This window comes from Pteropus vampyrus, unplaced genomic scaffold (genome assembly GCF_000151845.1).
Source record: "Pteropus vampyrus isolate Shadow unplaced genomic scaffold, Pvam_2.0 Scaffold633, whole genome shotgun sequence".
NCBI lineage: Eukaryota > Metazoa > Chordata > Mammalia > Chiroptera > Pteropodidae > Pteropus > Pteropus vampyrus.
The window spans coordinates 263,323-281,612 of NW_011889414.1; the positions used below are offsets into that span (position 1 = coordinate 263,323).

General features: G+C 51.1%; 1 protein-coding gene across 11 annotated transcripts in view; it reads left to right on the forward strand.

Moving 5' to 3' along the window:
• PHLDB1 (pleckstrin homology like domain family B member 1) overlaps positions 1–18,226 on the forward strand; it is a 44,538-nt gene extending 26,312 nt beyond the window's left edge. For 5 of the 11 annotated variants that reach the window (XM_023525852.1, XM_011384857.2, XM_023525857.1 and 2 more), the window contains 12 exons: positions 1,945–2,055; positions 2,211–2,300; positions 5,250–5,390; positions 6,806–6,946; positions 7,107–7,209; positions 8,367–8,661; positions 8,772–8,862; positions 10,315–10,461; positions 12,116–12,232; positions 12,465–12,567; positions 15,797–15,882; positions 16,848–18,226. In XM_023525852.1, the coding sequence (XP_023381620.1) occupies positions 1,945–2,055; positions 2,211–2,300; positions 5,250–5,390; positions 6,806–6,946; positions 7,107–7,209; positions 8,367–8,661; positions 8,772–8,862; positions 10,315–10,461; positions 12,116–12,232; positions 12,465–12,567; positions 15,797–15,882; positions 16,848–16,988 (1,566 nt within the window). In that variant the 3' untranslated portion in view covers positions 16,989–18,226. Of the gene's footprint in view, positions 1–1,944; positions 2,056–2,210; positions 2,301–5,249; positions 5,391–6,805; positions 6,947–7,106; positions 7,210–7,694; positions 7,907–8,366; positions 8,662–8,771; positions 8,863–10,314; positions 10,462–12,115; positions 12,233–12,321; positions 12,381–12,464; positions 12,568–15,796; positions 15,883–16,847 lie in introns of those variants that run through there. The other 6 variants (XR_002778158.1, XR_002778159.1, XM_023525853.1 and 3 more) reach the window with 6 other exon arrangements.
• Positions 18,227–18,290: the final 64 nt, after the last annotated feature.

Below are 18,290 nucleotides of genomic sequence, written 5' to 3' on the forward strand. Positions count from 1 at the left end.
ACCAGGAGTCTTCCTTGGGATATCTCAAGCTGACTTTAGGACGGTCTCCTAAGTCCAGCACTCTTATCCCCATTTGATATACAAGGGCTCAGAGAAGCTACAGATTTGCCTCAAACCTCTCATCTTATAAGCTGCAGAGTCAGAATTAGGACCTAGGCCTGCCTGTCCCCAAAGCCCCTCGTTCCTTCTGTACTGTACTGCACTGGGGTTGAGGGCTGGCACTTCTCTGGCCTCTTCCTCTTTCCTTCTAGAGAGACTGCCTCAGGGAGCCTTAGATCAGCTGATCCCATCCCTTTGAGATCCTGTTGGGTATTTGCTCCAGGTAGTTTGGGAGGGGTCAGCAGTATTGAACTCCTGTTCCCTCCTACCCATACCCACCCTGGCCCCTAGGAAACTGGAGCTCAGCCGCTGGAACCCAGGGGTCCTATTCTTCCCCATGCTCCTCCTCATGAGCCTTACTCAGCTTCAATTCCCTGGCTCCCAGTGTCCCACCCACCTCTGTCTCTGCTTACCCTGGTGCTCCTTGGTCCCCTGTCCTCTCCAGTCTGGTTCAGAGTAGTTCAGAGTACTGGCTTTGGGGTATAACAGATCTGGTTCTAATCCTAGCTCTACCACTTTCTAGCTAAGACACCTTACTTCCTAAATGTCTGTTCTTATCAGCAAAATGGGAATAAATGCACCTGCCTGATAAGGGGGTCAAAGGAGGTAATAAATGCAAAACATTTAGTAAAGTTCTTGGGTCCTAATGGGTTCTCAGCAAACTGTAAATGGCAGACCTTGCTGTGAGGATTACCACCTGGTCTGCTTCAGTCTTTTTTTTGGCTGATCCCAGATTTAGGACAGCTTCCTTCTTCCCTCCCTTCTCTCTCATGTCCTGCTCTTTAGGGTGTTGGTTTAAGGCCACCTCTTTCAGGAAGCCCTCCCAGGATTAACCCAGTCCATTTTCCTCAGCCCCCATCCTTTAAATTTTGTTTTTAGCATTTGATTGTCGAGTCAGGCACTGTGCTAAGCCCTATTAGGGATATGAAACACTGGCCATGCCGTTGGATCTGACAGCCTGGGTTAAGCGGTGTTGATGGAGACATATTTTCACAAGTAACAGTACTACAAGGCAAATGGTGACACAGAATAATTTGAGCGCAGAAGGAGGACCAACAAAATTAGTGATCAAGGAAAATTTTAGAGAGAAGACAGCATTTGGTCTGATTTTTGAGGATAAGTAAGCTCTCAATGGGCGGAGAAGACAAAGATAGCTCTCCTCAGCCAGGGGAACAGTTTAAGAAAGGCCTCCACTTACCCCCAACTGCACAACTGCACAACCGACTGTACAACATGGCTGAACTGGGAGAACATAGAGGGCTCAGCGTGGGAAGGGAGCTGAAAAGTGTAGACCCAGTTGCAGGAGCCTTTGAATGTCGGCTTGAGAGTTTGTGCTTTATCCTGTGAGTAATGAAGAGTCACTGAAAGATTTTCAGGAGAGGAGCGATCTGACCTTACTCAAGGATTAAAAAAAATATATTCAAGTAATATATATTCTTCTTAGGAAGTTTCGAAAATTCAGATAAGCAAGCAAACAAAAACAAACCTCAGGTCATTTTAGGGAGGTATTTGTGGCGGCGTAGAATGGATCAGAAAGTTGAGAGAATTGGAAGCAGGAGGCTGGTGAGAAAGTCCAGGCTGAAAAAGCAGAGAGCCTGGATTTGGGTGGTAGCAGTGGGGGTGGGATGAGGGGGACGGAGCAGGTGGAGAACTGTTCAGTATCGCTGTGAGTTTGGACATGTTGATGCAGGGGTCACTGGGGTTGAGCGAGGAGTGAGGGAAAGAGCTGACTATAGCAGCCTGAATTTTCCCAGGGTGAGTCAAGGCCAAGAGCTGGTTGATTACCTTCACCCAAGCTCAGCTCTGTCTCCCCGGGGCCTGACTGACCATCCCCATCTCTTCCAGGAGCGGCTGGCAGTCCTGGACAGTCAGGCTGGGCAGATCCGGGCTCAGGCTGTGCAAGAGTCTGAGCGCCTGGCCCGGGACAAGAATGCCTCCCTGCAGCTGCTGCAGAAGGTAGCCCAGCCAGGTGGCAGGGAGGGGCTGTTGGGGTTGGGGTTGGGGAGGGTAGGGGTGGGTGGAAGGGGAGAGCACTATTCTCACTTCACTTGATCTCTTCCTTTGCCGTCACTCCCACGACTATCTGATTCTCTGCCACTTCGGCCTTGCAGGAAAAGGAGAAACTGACTATGTTGGAAAGAAGGTACCACTCACTCACAGGGGGCAGACCTTTTCCAAAGACCACATCAACCCTCAAAGAGGTAACGTGCTTTGGTCAGCTCCAGCTTCAGGCAGGCCCAGGGGTCTCCTGGGAGGCTCTGGAGCAACACATGGCACTTTAACCTCAATGGCTGAGGTTGAGTATGGGGACATTTTTTTGGACTGGAGAGATGTGAGTAGGAATGGTCCTGAGATCTGGGATTTGACCCTCTATGGCTACCAACTGCTTTTTAGTTAACCTTTTTGGCTCCCAGAAGCCCACCGATCTTACTGTTTTGGGTGACTGAGTACATTGTGAGGGGGATCTGCTGTTCAGAGGTTTGGAAAGGTCCAGGCCTGGGCAGATTCACTTTGAGAGAAGTATAGAAATCTAGGGGCCCTGATCTTGGAGCTCCCAGGGCTTCAGTCTAGAACTAGACTCTTGACTCAGAAGTAGGCATTGAGGCCCCTTAAGCCATTCTTTCCTGAGTCTTTACCTGCCTGGTGTGTGAGGTCCAACGAGGCATGCCCAGTGTTCTGAGCCCTTTCCCTCCCTCTCTGCCTCACTGCACAAGCAATTTAGGCCTGGGATGGGGTGGCTGGGCTGAGTGTGAGGGCTGAGGCCTCTCACCACATACCCTCCCTGTAGGCTGAACTGCTCATCTCCGAATCTTCAGAGATGGAGCTGAGGACTGCGGCTCTGGGCCTATTCCCAGGGTCTTCTCAGGCTGGCACCTCTGTCCCTTTAACCTCACCTGCTTCCACTCAGCTCTGCCCCAAAGCACAAGAGGTAATCACAGCTAACCACCTGCTCTGCTGTGCCCACTGCCTGCCTGCCTGCTTAATGAGCTCCTGCCTCCAGTTTCTCCCAAGGGCCCAACTGAAGGGCATGTGACAATAATCCTTTGGCCAGAGTTTACGAGTTTGAGTGAGTGTGCTGGTATTGGTATGCCATAGGTGCCCGGGCAGCCCATAAAAAGTCAGCATCAATTTGCATATCAATTTGCATGTATTCTGTATTACATTTGTCAGTTCTCGCAAACACTGGACCCTCCAGTTCATTTTTCTTTTCTGTGACCCCTGAGGACAGTCAGCCCCTGGAGCTAGGCCAGATTGGATAGGGCAGGCTTAGGATCCTCTCTTTTGATTCAGCCTGCATTTTGGATGCCTACCATGCCCCCAACACCTAGTTAAGCTCAGAGTTCTAAGGTTATGCTCAGGGAATATGACAGTCGCTGCCCTCCTAACCCACAATCTAATGTGCTAGCATCTTTCCAAGTCCTTATCCTTGGGCAGTGGGCCCATTTTTCTGCCTAGGCTTTTAGCTGCTCCCTGCCAAGGTATCTTTCTCAGAGCCCATCTTGCTTAGGCCCTAGTGGTGTCTCCACCCCCACCCCATCCAGCTTCTGCCTCAGCAGATGGGATATGAGGACACCTTCAGGAATAGTGTGACTGGTGCTCGATGCTGCATGTATGTGCTCTACTAGGGATGCCCAAGGAGTTAGATCTGGGCACTGGGTCCTCGTCCTTGGTGGGTTCTTGGAAGGCCCTCCCTAAGCTTATTTGCATGACCTCAGCCCAGGGCAAACCCAGAGATGGACTTTCAGAGTCTACCTGGGGCAGAACTTGGACGCCAAGGCAGCCTCAAAAGTGGAGATCAAGAAGAATCTTCAGACAGACTGTTCGCCTGCCCTTTTTTGCCCCTGCCCCCGCAGCCATCTATGGCGAGAGTAGACAGCTAAGCTTCTTACCCCTGTTCTGTTTTGTATGGAATGAAGTGATGGTTTCTAGGGCATGGAGTGTGGGTGTTGGTTACCTGGTTGAAACCTGTTAACCTCTTCTCTGCCCACCCTTCTGCCTCCCACTGGGCACCCTAGGAATATGTGAGCCTGGCAGAGTTTCTCCAGCTGTGCTCCTGCTTGGACCCCTATGCTTCTGCCACCTCCCCCAGCGTGCTTGCTCAGCCCCTGCCTGACAGTGAGGTAACAGCCACCGAGTAAGCCCACCTATGCCCAAGGGCCTCTGTGTAGTTGCCCTAGATTGCTCCTCAGGCCTGGGTTGGGGGACATCAGGATCTGTCTTCAACAGTGAGAAAGAAGGGCAACTGGCATGGGTTGGGAGTGGTTCCCTCTCTTCTCCAGGGCCTCAGGAGCTTTCTTCAGCTCCTGACAGCTCAAGGAGGGGCAAGCCTTCTGCTCTAGCATGAGGGTATCATGCTGAGAGAGCTCTGGCTTTCCCTGGCTCTGCAAGCCTCCTTTGCTCTGTGCTTCTGTACTCGCCCTTCCCTTGTCCATGGGTAGTACCACATCTTGGGTTCCAGTACTATTAACCTCTTGTGTTTCCTCTTGCATCCTGGCCTTCCTCCAATGACTGACACTTGAGCAGCTAAAGGCCATGTGGAGCACCTTGCCTGTGCCCACAGCCCCTGCACCAGGCCTGCCTCTCTGGGCCTATGCCTCCTGGGACCTGGTTCCCACCACCTGCCTTCCTCTTGTGCTGCCCTCTATCTCCTCCTTCGCTTCTGTCACACCTTCACCCAAGGTTGGTGGTCTATGTGTTCCTGCCACTCCCAGCCCTCCACTGGTATGACTATCTCGGTGTGTTTTGCCCTACTCACTCAGCTTCCCAGCTCTAGGCTAGCCCCAGGGGAGTGCTTAGTGCCTGTGGGCTCTGGATGGCTGGCATCATGGTTGGCATAGCCTATGTCTGTGTTCTGGGAGTTATGTCCTGAGTGTTTCTCTTTGCTCTTAGCACATTCACAGCAACTGTTTTCTCACTATTTTCTTCTTCCTTCTCTTTATGTTCTTCCTTTCTCCCTTCCTTTCTTCCCTGCTTCTCTCACTTTCTTGTCTGTTTCTCTGATAACGGCCTTCCTTTGTTCTTCCTCCAACCTTCCCTTTCTTCTCTCTTTTCTTCCTTCTGCCTCCCCTTTCCCTTCCCTTCATTTCCTGACCTTTCCTCTCCACTCTTCCCCTCTTGTACCCTGTCCCCCTTCTCATGCTCTCCTCCAGATGGAGAAGCTGCTGTTCCCTGCTGTAGACTTAGAGCAGTGGTACCAAGAGCTGATGGCTGGGCTGGGAACTGGCCTTGCTGCAGCCTCTCCTCGCTCCTCCCCTCCGCCTCTGCCCGCCAAAACTTCCCGTCAGCTGCAGGTAACCTTCTCCATCACTCCCCCATCCCTGCTCCTCTCTGTTTCGGGTACCTCCTGCCAATCCATCAGCCATACATGCCACCTTAGGTAGTGGAGGGTCAGTCCAGCCAGGGCAACATGGGGCCTTTGGATCCTGAGAGGGTGTGAGGCAACCATCTTGGCATTTTTGGCAGCCAGAGGGAAATGAGTCCAAAAGTGATGTGATTGACTGTCCAGTGGAAGGGGGTTCGGGAGCAGTGGTCAGGTTGGGATCTGTTTGGTGCCTCTTAACTCTTAGCTAGAGTGTGGCTCTGCTCTGTCTTTGGCAGCCCTCAGCCCCAGAGCTGCTCACCTAGTCTGAGGGCCTGACACACTCTTTAGCCTACTGCAGCTAGAACTAGTGTGTCCTGGGAGAACTGCCAGCATTTTGCTCTCCTGGTCTCTCCAGGGGTGACACTTAGAAGCAGGACAGAGAAGGACAAAGACTTTGAAGCGATAACCCTGAGGACATCCCCAAGTCTCCTCAAAGTTGCTGTGGAGGGCATGGGCCTACTTGAGCCCGCAGCAAGCTAATGGCCATGGGGGTGGAGGAAGGGTATTCAAATAGTCTTCTCCCGAGTTTTATCCCACTGACCTGCTGTAGTGCCTAAGACCCCGCTATTCAAGATTCATTTTTTGAGTGAAGGCATTGCACCTCTAAGACCGTGATCTCAGCTAAAATTCCATGTTCCCTTAGGGAGGAGTTTAGTTCATGCAACATGTGTGGTACCTCTCCTTTGTGTCCAGCTGGCTAGAGATTTTTTAATGTGTTTGGATTCATTGAATCATCACCACAGGCCTTTGTGGTAGATACTGTTAACGTTTTACAGATCAAACACCAGGGCTCAGAGAAGACAAGTAGTCTCCCCAAGGCCAAACTAGGAAGTAGCAGAGACTAGGCTGACAGGCAGGGTCCTTGACTCCAAAGACTGTATTCACCTTAGTGCTGTGAGTTTGGCCGTTATTCAGTCTGGGCTTAACCCGTGCCTTTTGCAGATAAAGAACCCAAGGCCCAAAGTGGGGAGGTGCATAGCCCCAGCTCACACAGCATGTTAGTGGCAGAGCTGGGACCAGAGGAAGCTCAGGCCTTCAGGTGGTCTTCTGTACAACTCTGCTCAGCTGCTGTCAACTTTTTGCATAGGTCCATTTACAAGGTTCTTTCTAAGATGCAGGCTTGGACTAGGGATTGGCTTAAGGAGGAACAGCCTGGAAAGCAGGCTTGGCAGCTGCCAATAACATCTGCTCATTGGTCTGGCCCAGGAGGCTCAAAGCTGTTGTCAGCTAGGGACACAGGCCTGGTGCTAGAGCAATACCTTGGATCACAGCCAGCCTAGGTGACGTGGGCATGGTAGCAGTGGGGGGAGCTGGACTTCACCAGGCAGTATCTCTTCTGTCTAGGTTTACCGCTCCAAGATGGATGATGAGGCCACTGGCCCCCTGCCCCGTACCCGCAGCGGCCCCCTCCCCTCTTCCTCTGGTTCTTCTTCTTCCTCCTCCCAGCTCAGCGTGGCTACCTTGGGCCGTAGCCCATCCCCAAAGGTCTGAGAACAGTGGATGGGCTCATGCGTAGCAGGGTGGTGGTGGTGGGGTAACTGGAGACTGCTCTACTGGGAAGAAGCCAGAAGCCAAAGCCACCCCTGAAAGCCTTGTAGCGGGGGTCTTCTGACCTCTGGTTGCAGTGCTCCATCTCCCTCCACAGAATGCTCCACTCATCCAGAATGGCACAGGCAGCCTTCCTCGCAACCTGGCAGCCACACTGCAGGACATCGAGACCAAGCGCCAACTGGCCCTGCAGCAGAAGGGTGAGTGGCTACAATGCCAGCCCACCTGCTCTTCTGGGGGCCCTGGATATCTGCCGTACATCGTCCCCACCATACCTCATCCATGCCCACACCTTTCACAGGATGTTTATCTTTTGTTGGGATCTAGATAAGAGCAGAAAGGATTTAGATTAGATGCCTGAAGAAGGGCTTCCTGGATATCTATCAAAGGGCAGGGACCTAAGGGTACCGGGGGGAGGAGGACTGTGAGATCTTTTCTAGAGAGTCCAGCAAATAAGGGAAATGCTTTTTGACTTGAGTGGGGATGGGCATTGTCCTGTCTGGAGGCAGGGTGATAGACCTGACCTCCAGAAATGGTTCCCTAAGATATTGGTTCTGAGGACCCAGGAGTCCTTATTACTTTTGTACATTTTGGTTGTTTTGAAAGCCCATATCTGTGCCTCTCTCTCCTCTCATCCCCTCTGTGTCTCTCTACCCTACCTTCTGCCTGGGGTCCCCTACACCAGTCGAGTTGCTTCCTGCCGAGCCCCTCCTAACCGACGACCCAGCAGGTAGAGCATTGGTCATTGAGGACCTTGCTTTGGCCAGGCAGCCTCTGCCTGGGCATCTGCATGATATATTCTGTCCAGGCCCCCACTGCCTGCAAGCAGGCTCCCAGGCTGAGCTGGGATGGGGTATCCGGCTGCCTCACCCCTCAAACTGAGCTCTCTCCTGCCTCAGCTGTGCTCTAACTTGTCTCCCCTTCCTTCTGTCCTGCTGTTGTGCTCTTGCTCTGCATCACCGCTGAGTCTGCATTGACATCCTGGTGCTCAGAGGGCTCTCACCATCTCTTCCTTTTCCCTTCCCCAGCTGGAAGGGTGGGTGCATGTGTCCCTACACATTCAGGACTTGGTTGTGAGCTGGAGCCATCTGGCTGTCCTGCTGTAAGATCAGTGCCCTGTGTGGGCTCAGGATATAGAGAGGGCTGAAGCTAGACTGTGTGGCTATGGCCAGATGTGCAGGCAACTGAAGCATTGGCAGGGCTGCTGGACCTGGAGCTGTGGGGGCTTCAGGGAAGCTGGTGGGGTGCCCTGTATTAATTTCTCCCTGCACGCCTCTTCCCTCTGCCTGTGATTGTGCTAGTGTCCTCCCTAGATGGGTGGTTTGCCCACTGTGACACCTCCCTGTCCTTCCTCTAGGGCAGCAGGTGATTGAGGAACAGCGGCGGCGATTGGCTGAGCTGAAGCAGAAAGCAGCAGCCGAGGCTCAGTGCCAGTGGGATGCTCTGCACGGGATGGCCCCCTTCCCAGCAGGCCCCTCGGGCTTCCCCCCACTCGTGCACCACTCTATCCTGCATCACCTGCCAGCTGGGCGGGAACGTGGGGAGGAGGGCGAGCACGCCTATGATACACTGAGCCTGGAGAGCTCTGACAGCATGGAGACCAGCATCTCCACAGGAGGCAACTCCGCCTGTTCCCCCGACAACATGTCCAGGTACTTGACCCCTGCCCCATCCTGCCTGATGGTGGCAACTCTACCCTCCTCTAAACCAGACCTGCCACCTCTGCCCTTTGATGAACCCAGTCTTCCCCTTCCCTTCCCAGTGCAAGCGGCCTGGACGTAGGGAAGATCGAGGAGATGGAGAAGATGCTGAAAGAAGCTCATGCAGAGAAGAGCCGACTCATGGAGTCGAGGGTGAGGCGGGTCTGGGCCACACAGGCAGAAGGGATGGGGGGTCCCAGCGCTGCCCTCCACCTGCCAGGGCCCGCATTCTACCCCAAGCCGGATCGCCCACATTATCCTTGTATACTCTCTTGAGGGACAAAATGTTTTAAAGTTGTCATTCCTTGAGTGGGGCATAGGAAGGCTTGGTGAGATTGTATGTTTCACACCTTTTAGGAAAAGAGGAGGCAGCACATGAATTTCCTGTATGAGAACTTCTAGTCTTTGTGTATTTACTTCTGTGGACTTTTGGCCACCACAGGAATTTCGATCCCTGTTTCCCTGAGTGGCATGTCATTCCTCTGGGGATGATTAGGAAAAGCAGCAGCACCTGGGGATTGAGGAGTAGGGACAGAAGGGAAGGCAGACATTCAAGCCAGAACAAAGGTATTGGTGGGGGGACCTGAGGATGCAGCAGGGGGCTGAGGGAAGTAATGTCTACTTCCCCTGGGTCTGGAGCCTGGACACAGAGAAGAGGGACCAGTGGTTTATCCTGGACACAGCCAGGCTGAGGAAACTGGGCCTGGGGAGGGGATTAAAGGATCTGCAGAAGCTGTTGTCTCCACCATCCGGTACTCTGTATCTCTTGAAATGAGAGTGGGACCCAAGGAGCAGGAGTCAGCAGCTGGATCAACCAGAAGAGAAGGTTTCTTAGTCTTATTCACATAAGAGGAAGGCAAATTTGCAGTCATCTTTTGGCAAATAGAGAGAAAGGAGATTTTGCTAAGTTTTGAGCTGGGAAGAAATGGCAAATGGGAGTTAATGGTAAAAAGGTCATTACCATTGGTCAAGACATAGAGAACATCACTGGCATGCTCTGTATTTAATGATTTGTTTTAATGACTTTTATAATCTTTTAATAATAGCTTTCATAAGTTTATTTCTCCCATTAAATTTGAAGTTCAAGTACAAATGTTTCAAAGGGCCTCAGTGATTAGGGAAGGACCATTGAATATATTCTCTGTCAAAAAAAATTATCTAGATAATCCATGTTTTAGGAATTCAGATAAAAATTACAGGAGCCTCATTTATTTATTAGTGTTTCCTTCCTGCCAGAGTCAGTGATGGGCATTTACACACATGATCTCATTTAATTTTTACTGTAATCACAGGAGTAGGCACTCTTGGCCCCATTTTACAGATGAGGCAACTGAGGCTTAGGGAGTTTAAATGATTTTGTCAGGATCCCAGAACTCACACTGGTGGCCAAGCCAAGATTTGAAGCCAGGACAATCTCACTTTAAAGCATTTACCCTTACCAGCAAGGTCCTTGAAGAAGGTGGGTTTTGAGGACGATGTCCCCTCATGCCAGGCTGCCCTCTGAGGTGGGTGCCTCCTACATTTTTGCCCCATCCTGAGGAGGGGCCGCTGAGGATGGGGAGGAAGAGGGCAGCCGTGGGCACTGACCCATGGCTTTGGGGGCAGGAGCGGGAAATGGAGCTGCGGAGGCAGGCACTGGAGGAGGAGCGGAGAAGGAGGGAGCAGGTGGAACGGAGGCTGCAGAGTGAGAGCTCCAGGAGGCAGCAGCTGGTGGAGAAGGAGGTCAAGATGCGGGAGAAACAGTTTTCTCAGGTGAGTGGGTGGTTGGCTTGAGAGCAAGGCCATGGAGGGGTAAGGACATCCCAGAGTAACTTTGCTGGGCTGCAAAACCTGTTCTACCCAGAAAAAAACTGCTGTTGGCTCAGCACAAACAGAATTCTATCTGGGACTCATTTAGTCCCAAGGAACAGAGATCCACTGGGGCTTGTTCAAGTCAGTGTGTCTATGTATGTGTGTGTATATATTGGGAGTGGGTGAGTTGTGGGGACACGGCAGTCCGCCTTGCTGACACCTGGGGTCAGAGAAGATGGTCTGAACAGGCCTCTCAGAAATGGGAGCTGAGTCAAGAATCAGGGCAGCTCCCTTTAGCTTCTCTCGAGGACCTCATCCCTGTATCGTGAGTCTGTGCTGCACCTCCCTCCTGCTTCCCTGAGGACCTCCCATACCTGGTGCTTCATAGCTGTCCTGGCCCGCACTCCACCAGACCCTTTGTCTCCAGGCCTCACTACCAGCAGATGACCTCACTCTGACTGTTGGTTTACATTTCCAAGAGACAATTATACTAGTTTCTCCCTGGGACAGGAATCTATCCTTGCACAAAACCAACTCGGTTTTTTTCTTATACTGGAGACTTGAGCAACAGTTAAGGGCAGAGGAGAAATTAGGTTGGGTAGAAAATCTACCATGCCTCTGGTCCCAGATCCTGGCCCCTGTGAGACTCCGACAGGCTGTCCCTTCTATTGGGTTTCCATAGGCTTCCCCAGGGGGGGGTTACCGTGGGATCTACCTTCAGTAGTGACTGATGATCACAGCTCCCCGATTTCTTTTGATGAAACAACATAAATTCTAAGGGATAGGCCTCTTGGATTGGTCTTGACAAGAAATAACCAGAAACTGTGAGTTTTAGAACTGTACTTGGAATCTTTGTCAAATGCCTAATTCCCCTGTCCTGCTTCAGTCAGTGGCCACTTTGAGACTCTCTAGCCCCCTGTCCTGGGGCTGAGGCATTGTTGCAGGGGCCACCAGTGTCTGCTGTGGGAGGTGGGTGGAGTCAGCCCATCTTTGGGGTGCCTTCTGAAAGCTGTGTGTTTTGTTTTTTCTTTAATAGTTCACATTGTTTCCTTTTCTTGCCGTTCTGATGTTCTTCCCAGAAAGGAAGAGTAGAAATCAATTCCAGTTGACTGAAAATTCTAGTTAGTATTAGAATTTTTGAGGTGGAACAGACCTTAGTGATTATCTGATTCAAAGCCCTTGCTTTGCATATAAGGAAACTGAAGCCCAGAAAGGGGATATGACCCAAACAAGGTGTCATGGGAAGTCAGAGACCAGATTTCTTACTGGGCTTTTCTTCCCAAAGCATGTTCATATCTGGCCTCCTGCTTTGGTCTATTCATCCCAGGAGGGAGAGAATGGGCAGGGGCAAGACAAGGATGGCTGTGTCTTGGTCATAGGTGGGGAAACTTAGGCATAGAGTCACTCAGCAGTTTTCCCAAGCCTAGGTAGAGTCAGCACAGGCATGCTAGGTCTCTGCTTTTGCCACAAGCCCTGTGAAATCAGAGCGACAGCCATGAGGGTGGGAAAGGAGTGATGGCAGGCTGTTGGGGGTTCAGGACTGAAGCCAAGGGGCCTGAACAAGGGAATGGTGGGGAAGAAAGGAGAGCCTGCAAACCCTGCCCTCTTCTCCTAGGCACGACCTCTGACCCGCTACCTGCCAAACCGGAAGGAGGACTTTGACTTGAAGACCCACATCGAGTCGTCAGGACATGGCGTCGATACCTGCCTGCACGTGGTGCTCAGCAGCAAGGTACAAGGCGTGCCCTGGGGTGCTGGGGTCCTGGGTCCTCAGGATAGTGGCCTCAGTTCCTGCCCTAACACTGGAGGTCTCTGTCCCAGGACCTGGTATGCTGTCCGGAAGAGATGTTGGGGACAGCTCCCCATGAATACAGGCACAGGTGATGGCACTTAGGTTGCTGCTCAGGGAAGAAAAGTTTAGGGGCTCTGCATTTGGGTCCTTCCTTACTCCTGCTTCCCACCAGGTCTGCCGTGGCTACTTGGTCAAGATGGGCGGCAAGATTAAATCGTGGAAGAAGCGCTGGTTTGTCTTTGACCGGCTCAAGCGCACCCTTTCCTATTATGTGGGTAAGTTCCCACAAGACTGCCCCAAAGCCAGACCTCTGGGCCCTGTAGCTGATCTTCTGGAAGGAAGCCATGCTTCCGAGTGGGAGGCCAGGGGCTTGGGCTGGGTCTTGTCCTCCTCTTCCTGGAAATGTACAGCATGTACTTGGTTCACTTCCATTTATTCATTCATCCATCTATCCATTTATTCATTCACTTATTCAGCAACCGCTGAACATCTAATAAGTTCCAGGCACTGTTCTAGGTTCTGGTGATTAGCAAGATGGCCACAGCTCTTTCCCTCAGAGCTTATTGACAGGGAGGCAGATACTGAACAAAGAGTTAAAACAAAGCATGATGGGTATGCTGTATGGAACACCCAGATGCTGTAGCTGCATGGAATCCTGTGAATTCCCCCTTGGGCAGGTTTCCTCAAAGACCCCAAGACAAGCAGTTGAACAGTGCCATGGAGTGCTCAGGACAGCCTTCGGGACAGGCCCACTGGCCTGTCTTGCTTCCTCAGCTCTCCCTACTCAGCTTTCAGCTTAGTTCCCCTCCCTGGAATTCCCTCTGGACTCGGAGTATGGAATGCTACATTGTACCCTCGTCAGGAGAGGCTAGAGTGTGCTGGGGAAACAACCAGTCCTGAGATCCCAGTGACTCAAAACCACCAACTTTTTCTTCTAACTCCCGATGCCTGTGAACATTGCTTCAGAGCATGCCTTTCTGGAACATTGCTGGCCACAGTGGCAGAGAAAGGGAAGCCGAGTTGGGCCTTGCATTGACATTAAATACCCCAGCTGGGTTTGTCCACAAGTCATTAGTGGGGCTATTCGGCCAGTCACCCAGCCCCACCCAATCACAAAGCTGAGAATAGCAGCAGTCTTGCTTGGAGCCTGGAAGGAAAGGGATAGGTGAGTAGTAAGGAAGCCGAGGCAGGAGGGTGTTTCCAGTGAAGGAAGAGAGGGAAGAGAACTGGGGTTGCAGGATTGGCCAGGCCTGGGGCCCAGAGTAGGGTCAGGTCCTTATCTGTAGGAAAAGTGTTAAATAGAGATAGGCCTACAGCAGGATCAGGTCCCTGGATCAGTGTGCCTTGCCTACTCCTGTTTTGAACCTGCCATTCTTCCTGCCTTTGCCTGGACCCTTCTCCCATTTACTCGATGGAACCTCTCCAGTCTGCAAGGTCCAGATCAGATATTACCTTTATGAAGCTTTTCCTTGCTCCACCTAAGAATGATTCCTGTCTCCCACTATATATCTCCTGTGTTGTACAGGGTTTGTCTGCCATGTGACATCAGCCCAGGGACATAATGATGCAATGACAGATGCCACATGTTATGTGTCAGACGCTGTGCTGCACACTTTGAATGTGTTCTTTGACTTAATACTCATAACCTATGATGCGTAGCTGCTTTCTTGGACACCTAAGTCACACAGTTGATAAATGCTTTCTTTCATCCTGGATTGTAAGTTCCTAAGAGAAGGGTCTCTGACTTTTCTCTGGGTCTCCGTGCCTAGGATTCATTCATTCAACATTGATTGAGCACCTAGTGTGTGCTAGGCACGTAGCTCTTGGTGTTGGAGGAGGTAGATCTATGAATTTAAAGGAGGGTTCAGAGTTAGCATAAGTTCTACACAGAGGCACATGCCTGCTGTGCGAGCCAAGGGAGAGCACAGCTGAGCACCACAGTGGTGGCATTTGCTACAGATCTTAAAGATCTGTAGGAGTTTGCCAAGGGAGTGGTCTGGAGACCACTCCAGTGTACACGGAGCACCTACCTGTTAAGGGAACATGAGAAGTTCAGCCTGGCCAGATGGAACTTGAGGATGGTGCAGGGGAGGCATGTGAGACAAGGCCAGAGGGACGTGCTGGCACCAGCCTGTAAACAGACTTGGCCAACCCCAAGAAGCAGCAGGTTCCCAGTGAGGGAACCAGCAGAGACGCTGTGAGCCGAGGCAGCAGGATTAGATTTGCTTTAGGAAGCTCACCCCCTTGGCATTAGGGAAGATGAGTTGAAGGGGCAGAGGGTGGGACAGGGGCACAGTAGGAGGCTGTAGCAAAGATCCAGGATCCGATGACTCAGGCCTGAAATGACGCAGGAGGTGCGGGAAGGCGCATACTGCCAGCCAACACCATCTGAGTTTAGTGACTGTGCAACTTTTCCTTTATGTCTCAAGCTTGCTGTCCAGCATGTTAGTTGTGGTGCCTGAGCAGTGTTCACCAGAAGATGAGATGGCCCAGGCCCTGTGCTTTCTCTTGACAGAGCCCCTGTCCCTCCTCACCGAAACGGTCACCCCTGCTCTGTTAGTTTGCCCACCTCCTTCCTGCCACCCCTGCCTCCTGATGCTAAATACTCCCTTCTATGTTTTGATATTAGAGTTGAATAGGTAAATGCATTCATATAGTTCAAAAATCAAAATACATAAAAAGGTTTAAATTGAGAATTATGCCCCCATTTGCTATAGGTAACCACTTTTATTAATCTCTTGTGTATCCTTTTAGAGTTTCTTTAGGGTAATATAAACAAATGCAAACATGAATTCTTACTCTTTTTTTTACATAAAAGGTAGCATATAATACATTCTTTGTTTTCCTACTCATGTATCTTAGAGATCGTTATCAAATATGTGTGTTTAGATATTTACATGTGGATTTATTTTATAGATTAATTTCTGAATCTATATCAAATTTTCTACATCATTCTAGATAATAGCTGTCTAGTATTCCATCATGTGGTACACTATAATTTATTAACTATTCTCTTGATGGATACTTGGGTTGTTTTCAATCTTTTGTTACTACACATACTGTTACGGTGAATGAGCTTGTAAATTCATTATTTTGTACATGTGTAAGATAAGTTTTCCTAAGTGTAATCATTGGCTCAAAGGGCAAATATCTTTCTAATTGTAGACACAACCAAATCATCTATAAAGGTTTACCAGTTTATACTTGCAGCTGTCATTTATTAGATTGCCTATTTCTCACAGACTTGCCAAAAGTGTGCTTAATTTTTTGTATACTTTTGCCATTCTGATAAGTGAGAAGTAGTATCTCAGTGGAGTTCTAATTTGCATTCTTTGTAATTCTGAGTGAGCCTCAGCACTGAATATATCTTCAGGGCTCCATGCTGGGTTCTGTTTTGGAGTTCTGTTAATCACCCCATTTCCCAGATGGAGAAGCTCCATGTCCACACAGCTTGACCTGAAGTATGACAGGCCTTCTAAGCCCGGCCCTTATTTTCCTTTGCAGACAAGCATGAGACAAAACTGAAGGGGGTCATCTATTTCCAGGCCATTGAGGAGGTATACTATGACCACCTGCGCAGTGCAGCCAAGGTGAGGTGGACAGAAGGGACAGCCATAGGGAACGGGTGGGCTCTGGGAGCACAGGCCTCCAACCTACCCTCTTCAGAGGCTTGGACCCATCCTTTTTCTCTTCATGAACTTTCTCTTCCTCTCTACCTCTCTCCTTCCCAGAAGAGGTTTTTCAGCTTCACTATGGCGATTGAGGTACCCTTCCCCATATATAGTAACCAGAACTACCACATATTAACTCCTCCATACCCTACTTGACCCTGACTTTTTACTCTTTCCTAAACCCCTCTCCCTTCCCCAGGCCTGAGAGAGGAGCAAAGATGGGTTGCAGAGAGCAAGAAGCCCCTGTGGGCTTGAATTTGGCTTGCTTGCTTCCCTCTCCTGAGATGACAGCAGGATGTCTCCCTGCGGGGGGGTGGGCAATGCAGAAGGGATGTCTAGAAGGGGAGGAAGGCGTCCTTGGAGACTAGATTTGGTAGAGAGGATTGATAAACAAGAGATAATTGAGGCTGGTCATCTGCCTCAATGCAGTGCAAGTCAGCCTCCCTCCCGCCAAGCCTCAGATTCCTACCCTACCCTGATCTCTGCTCCTCTGAGGTTCTGGGATCCAGCATCCCACTTGTAGCTTTTCCCATCTGCCTTTTCTGGAGAGGAGAACTTTGGTCCTCACTAGAAGAGCCCTTTGTATCTGATCCTTTTGATATTCACTTTTGTGCCTGGGGGTACCAAGGAACAGTGCCCCCACCTGCCCAGGTACACCCCTGTCAAGATCCAAGGACTGTCCAGCTGTGAGGAGGGGAACATCTCAGCCTGGGGCCCACTTGACCTGTGGGTACTAGGCTTTAGGCCTACTTAGAACTCATCCCCGAGCTCCAGGTCATCCTGGAGACAGGGAGGAGAAACGGCAGACGGGGAGAGAGGTTAGAAGAATGGTCCTGGGCATCAGGAGTGAGCCCCGTCTTAGACTCTCCTCTCTTCCTCCACAGAGCCCAAACCCAGCCCTCACCTTCTGTGTGAAGACCCATGACCGGCTGTACTACATGGTAGCCCCCTCTGCAGAGGCCATGCGCATCTGGATGGATGTCATTGTCACCGGGGCTGAGGGCTACACTCAGTTCATGAACTGACTGGCATGGGCCTTCTGGACCCTCAGGCCGGCCCCAGGACCCATGCCTGACGATGGCTGCTCTGTTTGGCCCTGGAGACAGAGTCACACCCTGGACTCCAGGCCTCACTGGGGCACTCCCAGAGGACCTGGGAGGGCAGAGTGTGCCTGGGGCTTTTGTACAAGACTTTGTAATGTTGTCTAAGGAGCTCATCCTGGGAGTTTCTGAGCTTGGCCCTCTAAAGAACCAGCCAGGAGATAAAAGGTAGGATGGGGCTTTACTGCCTCCTGGGAGCCCAGAACTTGCAATAACTCTTTAGGGTCCTGCCCTCCCTAGCCTGTATCCTCTTTTGTAAAGAACAAATTATGGTACCTGAATCTGCCAAAGATCCCCTCTTGCCTCAGCCCCCTTTGCAGGGGACTTGAGGGATGAGCAGAGCCACATCCAGAGTGGGGTAATAGCTCAGGCAGTATACTTCTCAAACCCTGCTCTACCCAATTATTCTTCTGCAATTATATTTTTTATTACTTTGCTCAAGGGCCAGAGACCTCAAGTGTCATCCTTGAGGTCTCAGCCCCAACCCTTTTTGCAGACCCATTATCATGGTCACCATAGTAACTGCTTCATTGCCATGGTTACATACTAATTGCTGTGGCTCCATGGCTCAGCCCACTGCTTAAGCTGTGGGCCCATCTGAGGGTATGTGCCATCATCTCTCCAGCCCAAGACCTTGGGTATCTTATGCTGGGGGGAAGGGACTGATCACCTCCCTGCCTCCAGCCTGTGTCTCCAGGCTCTGATACACAGCCTGCTGCCCCAAACCCCCTGCCCTGGGCCAGCCCTCTCCCTTCCACTCGTGCCTTGCTTAGAGCCAGAAGGGATGAAGCTGGGGCTTCTAGATCCAGAGGAGGAGCAATGCGAATGGGAGATAAAGCTATAATGGCTGTCCTCAAGATTTCTGGGGCTGAGTTTCTGACAGGGACAGAGGGCTGCTTCCTTGGGAATGTGAGCAGGAGAGGGAACAGCAGAGAGGGAGGAGTCTGAGGTCCAGCTATGCTCCCTTCGGTCTCAGAAGGGCAATGAAAATGAAGAGCAAAGGTCCAGGCCTCCAGCTGTCCGGCCTCAGCCCTTCAAGCCTTAACATTAGCCCACCTCCCTGTCCCCTTTTCCAGCACTGGGACGTGATAGCTGGGCCCAGCTGAGTGATTTTCAGTATTTGTAAGCATCTCAGCAGAACAATAAAGCATTTGGAGTATGTGTTTGGGAGGCCAAGTCGTGTGGGCTGGGATATGCGGGGTAGGAGGGCTTGGTCTTCCCCACAGA